Source organism: Carlito syrichta, unplaced genomic scaffold (genome assembly GCF_000164805.1).
Source record: "Carlito syrichta isolate Samal-C Ts95f unplaced genomic scaffold, Tarsius_syrichta-2.0.1 Scaffold83815, whole genome shotgun sequence".
Taxonomy (NCBI): domain Eukaryota; kingdom Metazoa; phylum Chordata; class Mammalia; order Primates; family Tarsiidae; genus Carlito; species Carlito syrichta.
In genome coordinates, this window is record NW_007027911.1 from 403,456 (window position 1) to 416,094 (window position 12,639).

General features: G+C 53.2%; 1 protein-coding gene across 1 annotated transcript in view; it reads left to right on the forward strand.

The window, feature by feature from the left end:
- LOC103258547 (regulator of G protein signaling 6) overlaps positions 1 to 12,639 on the forward strand; it is a 145,853-nt gene that overhangs the window by 121,626 nt on the left and 11,588 nt on the right. The window contains exon 13 of the mRNA XM_021711416.1: positions 7,817 to 8,003. Within this exon, the coding sequence (XP_021567091.1) occupies positions 7,817 to 8,003 (187 nt within the window). The remainder of the gene's footprint in view (positions 1 to 7,816; positions 8,004 to 12,639) is intronic.

Below are 12,639 nucleotides of genomic sequence, written 5' to 3' on the forward strand. Positions count from 1 at the left end.
CCCTCCTCCCTCCCTTTTCTTTGTACCAGGTTCCTATTTATATACAGGGTAAATCCCCACCTTCCAATGCCATCTTCTTTAAAAGAATTTTAATAATGTTCAAATATTTGTTGACTTTAAAATGCCAGAGCATGTCTCGAGGGCAAGAGACTGCTCCTCCATGTTAATGTGCGGACCTCATGCTGCTTGCCTGAAGTTGGAGGCCATCTCAGTCGCACACATCAGTCCAGTGCACTCATGACACACCTATGCGCCAGGCCCCGCAAGGTTCTGGGGGACGCAGGTCAAGGCATGTGATCTCTGCCTACAGCAACCTGTAGGTCCTTAAGGGAGAATCACAGGGAACCCTGACATTGTGAATGTGCGTGAGTGAGTGTAAGCTCCAAGAACCACCTTGAAAGTGTTTCAAGAGCAAGAACAAGTTAAGCCAGACCAGGGAAGTCATAGACTGGACTCTGGAGAAAGCGCAGGAGATCAGAAGACAGCGAGGGAGGGAGAATGTTCTAGAAGACTGCACAGTGGAGGAGGCTCCCCACACCTGCAGATGAGTCGGTCCCCACCACCACCCGCCCTTGTCAGTACCTACCTAGGCCCCTGCATGTCCATTTAAACCAGATACAACGCGAGTTCCTCCCCGTAATACACATGATTCCAAACATGCCCCAGAGCTTCACATCCATGCCTCATGACGTGCTTGTAACAGGTGCTCCAGCTTCCAGCACCATCCCCTGGTGCTACCCAGATCACCCTCCAGGCCACACCAGGAGGCAAGCGCCATGTGAGAGGCAGAACCTTCCATGGCAGCTCGAGGCACTTGCATGGACCCTGCTGCCAGGAACCTGAAGGACGACCACAGGGTCTAGCTGTCACGAGGGTCCCAGGAGCATCTACCTGCTCAGCCACCACGTACTCTGTCCGGATCGTGCATTCTGGAGAGCTCTGCAGAGACACATATCAATTCAATTGGCTTCATAGAACATGCATCATACTCCAGCTCAGAGCTCCCAGAAGTGAATCCCGGGCTATCTGGGGCCATCTCCTGCATCACACCCTGTGCCTCTGCAAGCCCCTTCCCTGCGCCAGGAGGGCAGCACTGAATCTGGGTGAATGCATGTATGTAAACACACGTGAGAGTGTGCGTTAGCCTGTGTGTGAATGCATATGAGTGCATGGGTGAGCATATGTAAGTGTGTGAGCATGTTACAGCATGTGTGTGAAAACATTGTTTTCATGTGTGAGCATATGTGTGAGTATGATCATGTGAGAGTGCATGTGTGAGTGTGTGAGCGTGTGAAAGCATGTGTATGAGTGTGTGAGCATACGAGTGCATGTGTGAGTATGCACGAGAGTTCGTGTGAACACGTGTGTGAATGCATGTGTGAGCATACATGAGAGTTTGCATGAGTGTGTGAGCATGTGAGTGCATGTGTGAGCATGTGAGAGTGCATGTGTGAGTGTGTGAGCATGTGAGAGCATGTGTGTGAACATACAAGTTCATGTGTGGGCACGTGTGAGAGTGTGTGTGAGCATGTGTGTGAGTGCATTATGAGTGTAAGAGCATGTTAGAACATGTGTGTGACAGCACTGTGTGTGAGTGCATGTAAGTGCATGTGTAAGCATACATGAGAGTGTACATGAATGCATGTGTGAGCATGGGAGCATGTGTGTGAGCTCATGTGCGTTCATGTGTAAGAGCACGTGTGTGCTTGTAAGAGTATTTGTATGAGCTTGTATATGTGAGCATGTGTGCATGTGTGAGAATAAGTGTGTAAGCATAAGTGTGAATGTATATGAGCATGTGTGTGTATGAGCATGTACGAGCATGTGTGTGAGTATGTGGGAGTGTGTTTGTGAACATGTGTGTGAGAATGTGTGTGTGCATGTGAACTTATGTGTGTGAGCTTGTGAGTGTGTGAGCATGTGTGAGCATGTAGGAGCACATGTCTGTGTGAGAGCATCCATGTGAGTGTGTGTGAGCATGTAAGAGTGTGTGTTCAAGCATGTGAGAGTGTATGTGAATGTGTGTTTGAGCATGTGTGAGCATGCATGTAAGCTTGCTTGTGAGCACTATGAGAGCATGCATATGTGAGCACGTGTGAGTGTGCATGTGAGCATGTGTTGGCATGCCAGAGCATAGTCATACCCCAGCACGCAGACATGAATTCAGACCTGGGAGGATGCCTCGACCCAGGACAGGAAAGGGTGTCAGGAAAACAGAACCAGAAGGAGAGGGTTGTCCGGGGTTCTAAATCCTGTTCAAAGCGGGATAACATCTTCATGAGATCTACATGACAGGACACATGAGAGGCTCCAGGTTAGAGTCACGCTCCCGTCACAGGATCCCCTTCCCTTTTCTGTTCATTCCATCTCTCTCTGGCATGGCCTGCACTGACCATGAGCTCCAAGGATGCAGGGCTGACTCAGTGTCCAGGGCAGCCTGCAGGCACCCATCCACATGGTCCTGACGACCCTGTGAGCTGTGTGGCGAGGCACCACCCAAGGCCCCACCAGCAGTTGTGTTGGCCACACAGGGGCTGCCCCTCCTACCCAGTATAGGGGACCAGGCATGGACATCAGAGCACATAGAGAGAGAGATAAGAACTCTCCTAGATGAGCAGCCAAGTGCCCCATGCCTGTCTCCTGTATCCCTGCAGCTCCCTAGCAAGAGTGCTTACAACATGATGTTGTTCCCACACACGCAGTGCCAGTTAAGCAGGTAGGAGGCTGAATGTATACCAAAGCCATCAGAACAAGGGACAGAGGCCATGAGTGCCACCTGGATCCTTTGGCAGAGGGCTGAGTGTCACCTGGATCTTTGGATGGAGTTCCTGAGTGTTACCTGGATCCTTGGACGGGGGTTCCAAGTGTCACCTGGATCCTTGGATGGAGGTCTGGAGTGTCCAGTGGATCCTTTGGCAGAGGCCTCAGGTGTCACCTGGATTCTTGGTCGGAGGCCCTGAATTTCGCCTAGATCCTTGGACAGAGGCCCCGAGTGTCACCTGTATCCTTGGATGGAGGTCCTGAGTGCCATCTGGATCCTTGGAGGGAGGCCCCGAGTGCCGTCTGGATCCTTGAATAGAGGCCCCGAGTGCCGGGGACCCCAAGTGCCGCCTGGATTCTTGGATGGAGTCCCCGGATGCTGCCTGGATCCTTGGATGGAGACCCCAAGTGCTACCTGGATCCTTGGACGGATGCCCCGAGTGCCGGGGGCCCCAAGTGCCGCCTGGATTCTTGGATGGAGGCCTCGGGTGCCACCTGGATCCTTGGACAGGGGTTCTAAGTGTCACCTCGATCCTTTGACCAGAGCCCCGAGTGCTACCTGGAACCTTGGACAAAGACCTCAAGTGCTACCTGGATCCCTTGGTGACGGGGGTGATTTCTATGATTGTCACATTCTTCCAGGTATGTCTGTAACATCAGGGGTTCATCTCCAGGGCTCTCCCTTCAGCTGCAGGATTTCTAGCTGGGTCTCTCATTCTCCTCTTCTGACCCCCTGAACCCAGCCTGGGCTCCACTGGCCACAGAGACAGATGCAGGAGGATGCCTTGGGGACACGCAGTTTCATGTCCACAGGACAGGTTCAGGACATTGAGCAGGGAGTTCCTCCTGCCCTCCCCCTTCTCAGTGCATTCTCCCAAATTGTGACAGTGGCTCCTTGTGGCACTCCCTCCCACATCTCCCTGGCTGATGCCCTCTGCTGCACAGCAAGGCACTAGTTAAGAGCCAGCCTCTCAGCCGAGCATCCCCTGTGCATTTTTTATGAGTGGCGGCATCTCTCGAGAGCACAGTTGTCCCCACCTTGGATGATTCGAGTCCAGCAGTGTCGAATGCAGGGAAGCGATTAAAAGCGCACAGTCACCAAGTCCCCGAAGTCTAAGTCTCCATGGTCACCCAGATCCTAGGAAGACCTCAGAAGGCTCACTGGTCCTGGTGAGTGTGTGAGCATATGAGCGCATGTGTGAGTATGCACGAGTGGGAGTCACCACTACCGAGCCAAGCAATTCATCAGAACTGGAGACCCTCAAGTCACTCTGCCACCTGCAATGTTTCAGCTGCTGCCCATGGCATAGCCTGGCTTCAGGGTGTAACACCTGATTCTAACGTGGCACCAGATTCACCCACGGGACTAACCAGGTTCAAACGGTCTCCTGGTCTCTGCTTGGCCAGCAGAGGGCACAAAAACTCCCTCCGCCTACAGCGGACTCTCCTCTGGAAGAAGTGGAATGCTGTCCTTCTTAGTCCGTGAGATTCCAGCCTACGGAGAGATGTGTGAACTGATCACTGGAGCTGCCCAGGCCACACCATGAAGAGTGGTCCCGGGCTGCTGTCTCCTCCTGCTCCAGCAGTCTTGGGGAGAAAGGAGGCCCTAGGGTGGCAAGGCCACATCCCGTCCCCAAGTCATGTCCCATTGTGTTTCTGAACCTGCCTGCCAGTCTGTCAGCCTTCAGCAGGGATCAGAGGTCATCCAAGGCTGCCCCTGTGGCTGCTGTGACAGTCCAGGAAGGAAGGGCAAGCAGGACAGGCGGCCTCCCCAAGGCCAGCCCTTGTGGCCTCCAGCAAGATAGGCAGTTGGGGCCAGCAGGCTTCCAGTTAGAGCAGGAATTTCTGAGCTGCCAGGCCTGCAGGTGTGTAGAGGGCAGTGGCCGTGTCCCTGCAGTGTGGCCACCAACTGGGTCTCCCAGCGCACGCCCAAGGGGCCTGAAGACGAAACACCACCCAGAGCTGCTCCGATATGAAGGCTCTTAGGAGCAGTGACAGACACACAGATAGGTGCTGTGCTATTGTGATGGATTCTACTGTCACCTGCAAAAGACAAGGAGGTCAACACAAAAGCAGACAGCCGGGAGACCCCACATGAGCAGGATGGCTGCCACCTGGACATGCCTGCTCTCTCCCCCCGATGCCTGCTATATTTCCTTGTACTTAAAAAGAATTCTTGCCTTTCTCTGACAAAAAGAACCTTTTAATTTTCTTCTCTTTTTTTTTTTGAGTTGGAGTCTCATTCTGTCACCCAGACTGGAGTGCAGTGGCTGCTCCCGACCACTGTAACCTCGACCTGCTGGGCTCCGGCGATCCTTCCACCTCAGCCTTCCAAGTAGCTGGAACTACAGGCGGGCGCTACCACACCCAGCTAATTTTTTGATTTATTGTAGAGATGAGGTTTCGCCAAGTTGCCCAGGCGGATCTCGAACCCGCAGGCTCAGGCAATCCACTCACCTCAGCCTCCCAAAGCGCAGGATTACAGGCTGAGCCACTGAGCCTGGCTAAGAACCTTTTAATATTCATGTGGAAGTGTATTAGCTCTGGCCCTAAGGTGGGCATTATGTCAGCTCCAGACCTTCCCTACACCCAGCCACATGGTGTGCAATCAGGTGGGTCCCAAATCACCCTGCAGAAGGGACCCAGCCTCGGGAGTCCACAGACAGGCAGCCTGCAGACCCCCAAGGGTTCAGGGCCCCCTCGGAGCAGTCTGAGCAAGGCCAAAGAAGCAGAGCTGATGGCCCACGTGGTGCTGATGGCCCATGTGGTGCTGGCCATGGCAGCCCTCTAGCATGGAGAGGATGCCCGCCCGGAGGGCATCCAACCAGACTCAGCCCTGGCGGCCCCTGTGTGAGCCAGTCCTATATGCTGCACACAGTTGAGAGTACCCCTAGCCTTGGTGTCTGAAAAGTGGCCTCTTAGCGCCCTGCCAGACCTTGGAGAAGCCACCACATCTTCTCTCCTTAGGGCCAGTTTCCTCCACTGCCCACCCGCCGGCCAAGCATCTTCTGGGCAAGAATGCCTGTGGGCTCTCTTGGCAGCAGGTGGGTCCCCTGTAAGCCTCTAGCCCCTCCTCCATGTGTACATGTGTGTGTGCATGTGCGTGTGTGTGTCCCCAGGATGTGGGGTTCCAGCTCTCTCCTGATTTACCATTGGGATCCTAGTGATCTTCTTGCAGGGAACCCTCAGGAGAGCCACATAAAGCGAGGAGGGACTTCACAACTCTGCGCCATCAGACCAAGAGGCACAGCTCTGCCTCACCCCATCTATACTGTCATCTTGCCTTGTTGCACCTTCCTGGGTGTCTCTTTCCCCATCTGAGAAATGGACACAAGATGGAAGGATGTGTAGGGCCTGGGAAACTTCCTATTCCTGTCCAGACTTCACTCTGATGTGCTTTCAGGTCCCGGGGGTGGGGGTTGGATGGACTCTTTCCCCCCACCTGAAGCGGTAGGCGCAAGGCCCAGGAACCAGGGCATGGCCTGGGGACGGTGGAGACCCACACCTGGTCTTAACTGTGGCCTCTCTGGACAGTGGACAGGTTGCAGCTCCTTTGCCCTCTCCCTCCACCCCTCTGAGCCCAGATCAGGGTAACATAGCTGCATCCTTGCTCTGGGAGCCAGAGGGACATGAGGCTGAGCACCTGTGGGTGACAGAGGCAGAGTAGATGGGTGGGGATGCTACATGGCCATAGGAGGAGCCCTGGCAGCCCCTGCAGGCCACCCATGGAGATTGAACCTAGGAGTCCATGCAACCCCCAACCCCCCCGGGACCCGAAAGCACATCAGAGTGAAGAGCTGGAACCCCACATCCTGGGAACACACACACACACGCACATGCACACACACATGTGCACCCACACACATGTGCACACACATGCATACACATGCATATATGCACACACAAATGCATATGCACACTCAAGCACATGTGTACACATGCATACATATACGCACACAAGCACACAGGAACACACACTTCTGGCATCATAGAAATGGGGCTGCAGTACCCTCTTATGCCCCTGGGTGGAGCCTTTGGGCCATGCACACGGTCCAAAGACAGCACAGACAGAGAAAGATATGCCTAACCTTTAGAAAACTAGTACCTCTTACTTTGGATGACTGTGATGACAGATTGGAGATACTGTCCTTATGTCGTGGTTCAGCTGTCCCGTCCCTTCCTTTCTGCCGGCCACCTGTGACTGCCACAGGACCTGTCCTAGTCTCAGGACAGCAACTGGCCTGTTCTCTGGCAGAGGCCCCCGGTGCCCACCCAGGTCCAGCTTTGGCTCCAGGGCCACTCCCGGTTCTGTAGATGCCGGGTCTCAGGGCTCCCGTGGACATGGGCAGCTTCCCTCCGGGCCTCCCTAGGGAGTTTTTCTGCAGAGAAAGCCCGTGTACCCCTTCACTATGGATCCCATGAGCCCATCTTCAGGCTGAAAGCCATGTGTTGCACCCCCGCTCCATGTGCCCAGCACCCTGTGGAACACTGATGGCATTGGCTCAGTCCTCCATCTGTGACAAGCAAGGCTGAGTCATTCCAGCCAAGTATCCTGTGAGATTCCAGGGCTCCACCTGCTTCTGTGACTTCGCCCTCATTTTGATGCCTCTGACAGGTCCTTGTAGACTCTGCAGAGGGATTCCATGGTCTGTGTGGGCATGTGTGCAGAGCCGTGGGGCCCAGCACAGGATTCCAGCCCTGGGAGCATTGGTGCTGTCTGGAGATGTTTCCAGGAGCCATGGCTCGGGAAGGGGTGTGTTGGCATCAGGCGGGTGGAGGCCACGGTTGCTGCTAAACACCCTGCAACACACAGATGGCCCTGTCACAATGAACAATGCTGCCATAGGCGACAGCCGGGCCAGGCTGAGGGTCTGGGTGTGGTGGTGGAAAGGCCCTTTCTAGTAGCCAGAAGTGCACAAAAATGTTAGCAGGCACCTCTTTTCTGTCTCCACCGTAGGGGGCCCCTTTCTAAGCCCACAGGTGTACCAGGCAGGTGGGTTGCAGCATGTGGCTTCCGTGGGCCTGCCCAGACTGACGGGTTCTGCTTCTGCTGCAGGTTCTGGCTGGCCGTTCAGGAGCTAAAGAAGCAGTGCCTGCAGGACGTGGCCGGGCGTGTGGAGGACATCTGGCGGGAGTTCCTGGCCCCGGGGGCCCCCAGCGCCATCAACCTGGACTCCCATAGCTATGAGGTCACCAGCCAGAACCTCAAGGATGGCGGCAGATACACCTTCGAAGATGCTCAGGTTTGCTCATGCGAGCGTGGTGCCATGTGGTATCCCCATCCACCCACCCTCAACCCCAATGCAGCCACGGCACGCAGGAGCTCGAGTCCCAGGTTTTACTGTTTGCGAGTCTGCACGGCAGCCCTCCCAGTGGCACAGCAGGGCCCGGAGTGCATTCTGGATTCACTGTGCTGTCCCGTGGAGACAGGAGTGTTTCGTCATACCTTTATCCCTCCTGGAAAACCTCAGAGCATTGCATATCTGAAATCCATTATAAGTCACTAGTGGAACCTGGAAGCCACATACAGCATGACTGGAGTAGGCGCACGGCCTGGTAGGCCGTGGGTTGCAGCACTTGTGACTAGGATATCTGCGCCCTGGCCGTGCCCCACCCTGCTCCGAGTCAGTGTCCAGCCATGTAGTTAGCACAGTTGAGCACATCTGCACTCCAGTCCCTGTGCCATGGGGCGAGGCACACAGGGACAGGTGAAGGGCCTGACCTCAGGCCAGTGTGAGACACAGACATGTCATGGGGATTTCTGCAGTATGACAAGTGACCCAGAGGGTTGACACGAGCCACAGAAGAGATCCCGCATTATGGGTCACAGCTAGGATGGTGGGAAGATCATATCTGAGGGCTGGGTGGCCATTCCTGGGTACACGTGAGACAATCAGCACTTTCAGTCCTGATTCCCATCCCCCACAACAGCCTGTACTCTGGACTCCTTGCCCCCCATGTCCTCGCTTTGGGTCCCCAGAAGAGGACCCAGTGGTCTGCCTCCTGCAAACATTGGTGTGCAGCCAAAAAGCTAATCACCACCCAGTGAGACGAGGGCACAGGAGCACCGTGGCGTCCCTGTCACAGGGCCTGCCCAAAGTCTGCTCAGAAACTGGGGTCTCCCCCTCCCCGTCATGACCACTGGGGAGCACTTGTGTTGCGGAGCCGGTTCCTAGGGCATGTCAAGTCTGCACACTCTTGTACTTCCAAGCAACACATGCTTCAGTCACGGAGCTCTTCTTCTTCCAAGTGTTGCAGCCTGTGTTTCAGATGGCGAACACACAATCTTGGCCCAGGGAGGAGAGGCCAAAGGGTCCCACAAGCCCTGCTGAACAGGGGTCTTCGTGCGGTGTGATTGCTGAGCATGGTGTTGAGAGGGACAGGCCTAATTCTTGTTACAGAAACCTAAAAAGGCAAGGTGTGTGGACAGGGCAGGGGTAGCCCTAGCAGCCCCCAGGCAGCCTGTGCCTCTCTGAACTGCAGCCACCCCCTCACCCCCACCCCTTCTGGCTACTCCCAGGCCCATCCAGGGCATGGCAACAGCCATCTCTGGAGCTCAGTCTGTGTCTCCAGGAGATCTTTGGTTACAAAACCCCCATGGCACCACAATCACGCCCTGACAAGTGAGCCGTGATCTCTCCATGTCATCAGATGTCAAGTCTGCGTTCAAGCTGGCGGTGGTCCCATTAATGCCTTTCATAAAAAACCTTCTTTCAAGTCAGAGTCCACATTGGCCCACACATTGCAGAACCCACCCGAGTGTCTTCTGACCTGAAGCCTCCCTCTCCCTGCCCCTACCCTGCGGAATCTGTCTGTGAAGGAATGAGGTCCTTTGTCCTGGGAAGGGCTGGATTTTTCTTACCACCACCACCCTGTGGTGCTGTTCAACATGTCTTCTGTCCTCTGTATTTCCTGTAAATTGGTTGTGTGATTTAGGTATTTAACCAAGTTTGGGTTTTATTTTCATGGACAAAGTTTCTTCCTGGATGTCAGAAGGTATGCCCTGGGTCAGAAGGCATGCCCTGCCCAGCTGCCTCTGTCATCTTAGTGGCTGTTGATGGCTGCTACTGGGCCCACTAGTTAAGTAGGGTCACACAATGGTGATGTTCGAATGTCATCTCCACCTACAGCTAGAGTGCTTTCCTTAGGAGAAACTACACATGCTACACATGCGGTTCATGGAAGAAAGGTAGGGTAAAAGTTTGGGTCTTTCTTTTCATTTGTCATTTTCATAATGATGGGTGGTTTATTGTTCCCTTCCTGTGGTAACCAATTAGGGTTTCTTGTTTGGTTTTTAGTGACTCTGCAAGCTCGTGAGTTTAAACAAGGTTGATATGTTTTCCTCAGTTTTGCTTTTGCTTTTACTGACACGTGGATGTGCCATCTCCAACCAGTTGACTCTTTCTGATATCACCCTTCTAGTCTCTGATGTTCTCTGGGCTGCAAGGGCATTACAACAACCGGGCTCTGCCCTGGACCTGGAAGAGGCCGTTTCTCCAGGGATCCTCTGTTCCTCCTGGGGGTGATTTCTAGAAACCACAGTCACCAGAAAACTGTGAAACAGTCACAGGCACTAGGGAGCGCCTAGGATTGTTCATTGTTCTGGGCATTTTCAGCAGAGTCAGGAAATGTGCTGTTGTTTGTCATAAAAATGCATCATGAGTTCATGCTGAGACTTTTTATTCAAAGTCAGAACTGCTGGGAGTTTTATTTGCCCCTGCTTATGTCCATGCCTCCTTTCTCTGTGCTGAGGATCCTGTCCCAAGGATGGCAGCATGACCCCTAGTTTTCCCTGTCCTGCATACCCCACAGTCATCTCAACCCACAGTGCCAACACTGGTGCCAACATGGTCACCGCCTGTTCTCTAGTGCATAGGGCTCCATGTGTGAAGGCATCATGTCCAGGCAGCCAGCCTCTCCTCTTGGACGTGGGTACGTTCCAGGCCAAGGCAGGCTTGAGGGGACACTCGGGAACACTGTGCCCAAAAGCTCCTGAGTGCCAGCCTCCATAGCGCAGTGATTGCCCTGCCGTTCCAGACACTTCTAATATGCCACTGGACCCACGGCGATCTTGGGTGGTGAGGACGTCTGATGCCTCCCACACCTCATCCTCTGTTAGGACTGATCTCCATAGATTTAGATAGAGCCTCTTCCTGAGTCAACCCCATCTTCAGCCCATTGCCTGTGGCTTCTTCTGTGTGTCTCACCACAGATATGCAAAGTGCCTCCTGGGACAGAATGACCTTGGACAAGTTCCTAAGTCCCTTGTGTTTCATTTCTCCATCTGTAGAGCAGCAGTGGATGGGAAATGGGTGACATGAAGCACGTCCCACAACAGCGCCTGGCCCACAGGAGAGAGGCTGAACACCCACCATTTTATCTTCCTACTGCCATTAATATTCTCTTTATACTTTTATGTTTAACATATTTGGTGAAAAAATAAAATAATTGCATGTGATCTGAGCACGTAGAGATAATCCCTGTTTTGATATATTTTTTTCCCTCAATTTATGTACATAGAGTGTATAAGGTCTACCTGGGCTGCTATAACAAAATACTGCTGATTGAGTAGCTTAAACCACAGTGATTTATTTCTCATAGTTTTAGTGCCTGACAAATTCAAGATCAACCTGTTGACAGATTTGGCTCCTGGTGAGGGCTCTCTTCCTGGATTGCAGACGACCATTTTCTTTCTGTGTCCTTATAGCAGGAGAGAGAAAGCTCTGGTCTTTCTTCCTTTTCTTATGAGCACATCAATCTCATTATGCAGACCACCACCCACCCACTGCGCCCATAACCTCATTGACCTAATAACTACTTCCCCACAGCCTCACCTCCATATGATCACTATGGGGTTAAGGTTTCAATGATATGAATTTTGGGGTGACACAGCATTCAGTTCATAACAGGGTGGTTATGCAAATAGGGTGATTCTGTAACCTGCCTTTTACATTAAACCAGGGATCAGTTAAAAAGCTAAACCAGGTAGTGCAAATTGTGGGTCACACAGTCTATGTCACAACTATTCAATCCTGCCATATAAAAGCAGCTACAGTGTAACAGCAGTGTAAACAGTATAAGTGAGGGGGTATGGCCCCGTCCCCAAAAAAACTTATTTATGAATAAGTTATTTGTGAAATTCAATGTCATATAATTTTTCACAAAATACAATTCTTCTTGAGTTTTTTTCAACCATTTAAAAATATGAACCATACTTGGCTCATGGGAAGTAAAGATACAGACCATAGGCCAGATTGGACCTTAGGCCATAGTCTGTGACCTCTGTACTAAATCATGTGTTATGAAAACCATGGGAATGCTTTGAGAAATCCAGAAAGGTGCATGACAGGGCGTGGTGCTGCCTGATCTTCAGTTTTGAGATAAAGTGAGGGGAACTTGTTCTGGTGCAGTGTGGAGACATAGACACCCCTGCGCGTATTGTCTCAACAGGAGGTCAGCTGCAACGTGGTAGGCACGCCTGACCTTCTCGGCCAACACTGGCTGTCCAGAGTTGGTGGGGCTCAGGCTCAGAGGTGTCTAGATGGGGAAGGGATTGGGATCCTCAGCAACCAAGGACCAGCCAGGACTTACACTCAGATCCCCAACCTGCTGGCCAAGGACCTACCCCTGGGCCACACTATCCCCAGAGGGCTTGTGCCGAGGGCCTGGTTGCCCCACAGAGACCTGCAGAAGTCCTGGTCACCAAGACGTGCCCAGAGTCAGGGAGCAGGCTCCGATCCAGTCTCCTGGGTACACCTTCTCTAGAAGTGTACACATAACCCTTCAGATGCTCTCTCCTCAGTGTGCCCATCAGTTAAGCGGGTGTGTGGCACCCGGGCCCTTTAAGCCCCCGTTGGACTTTTCAGTGGGCCCCTCAGC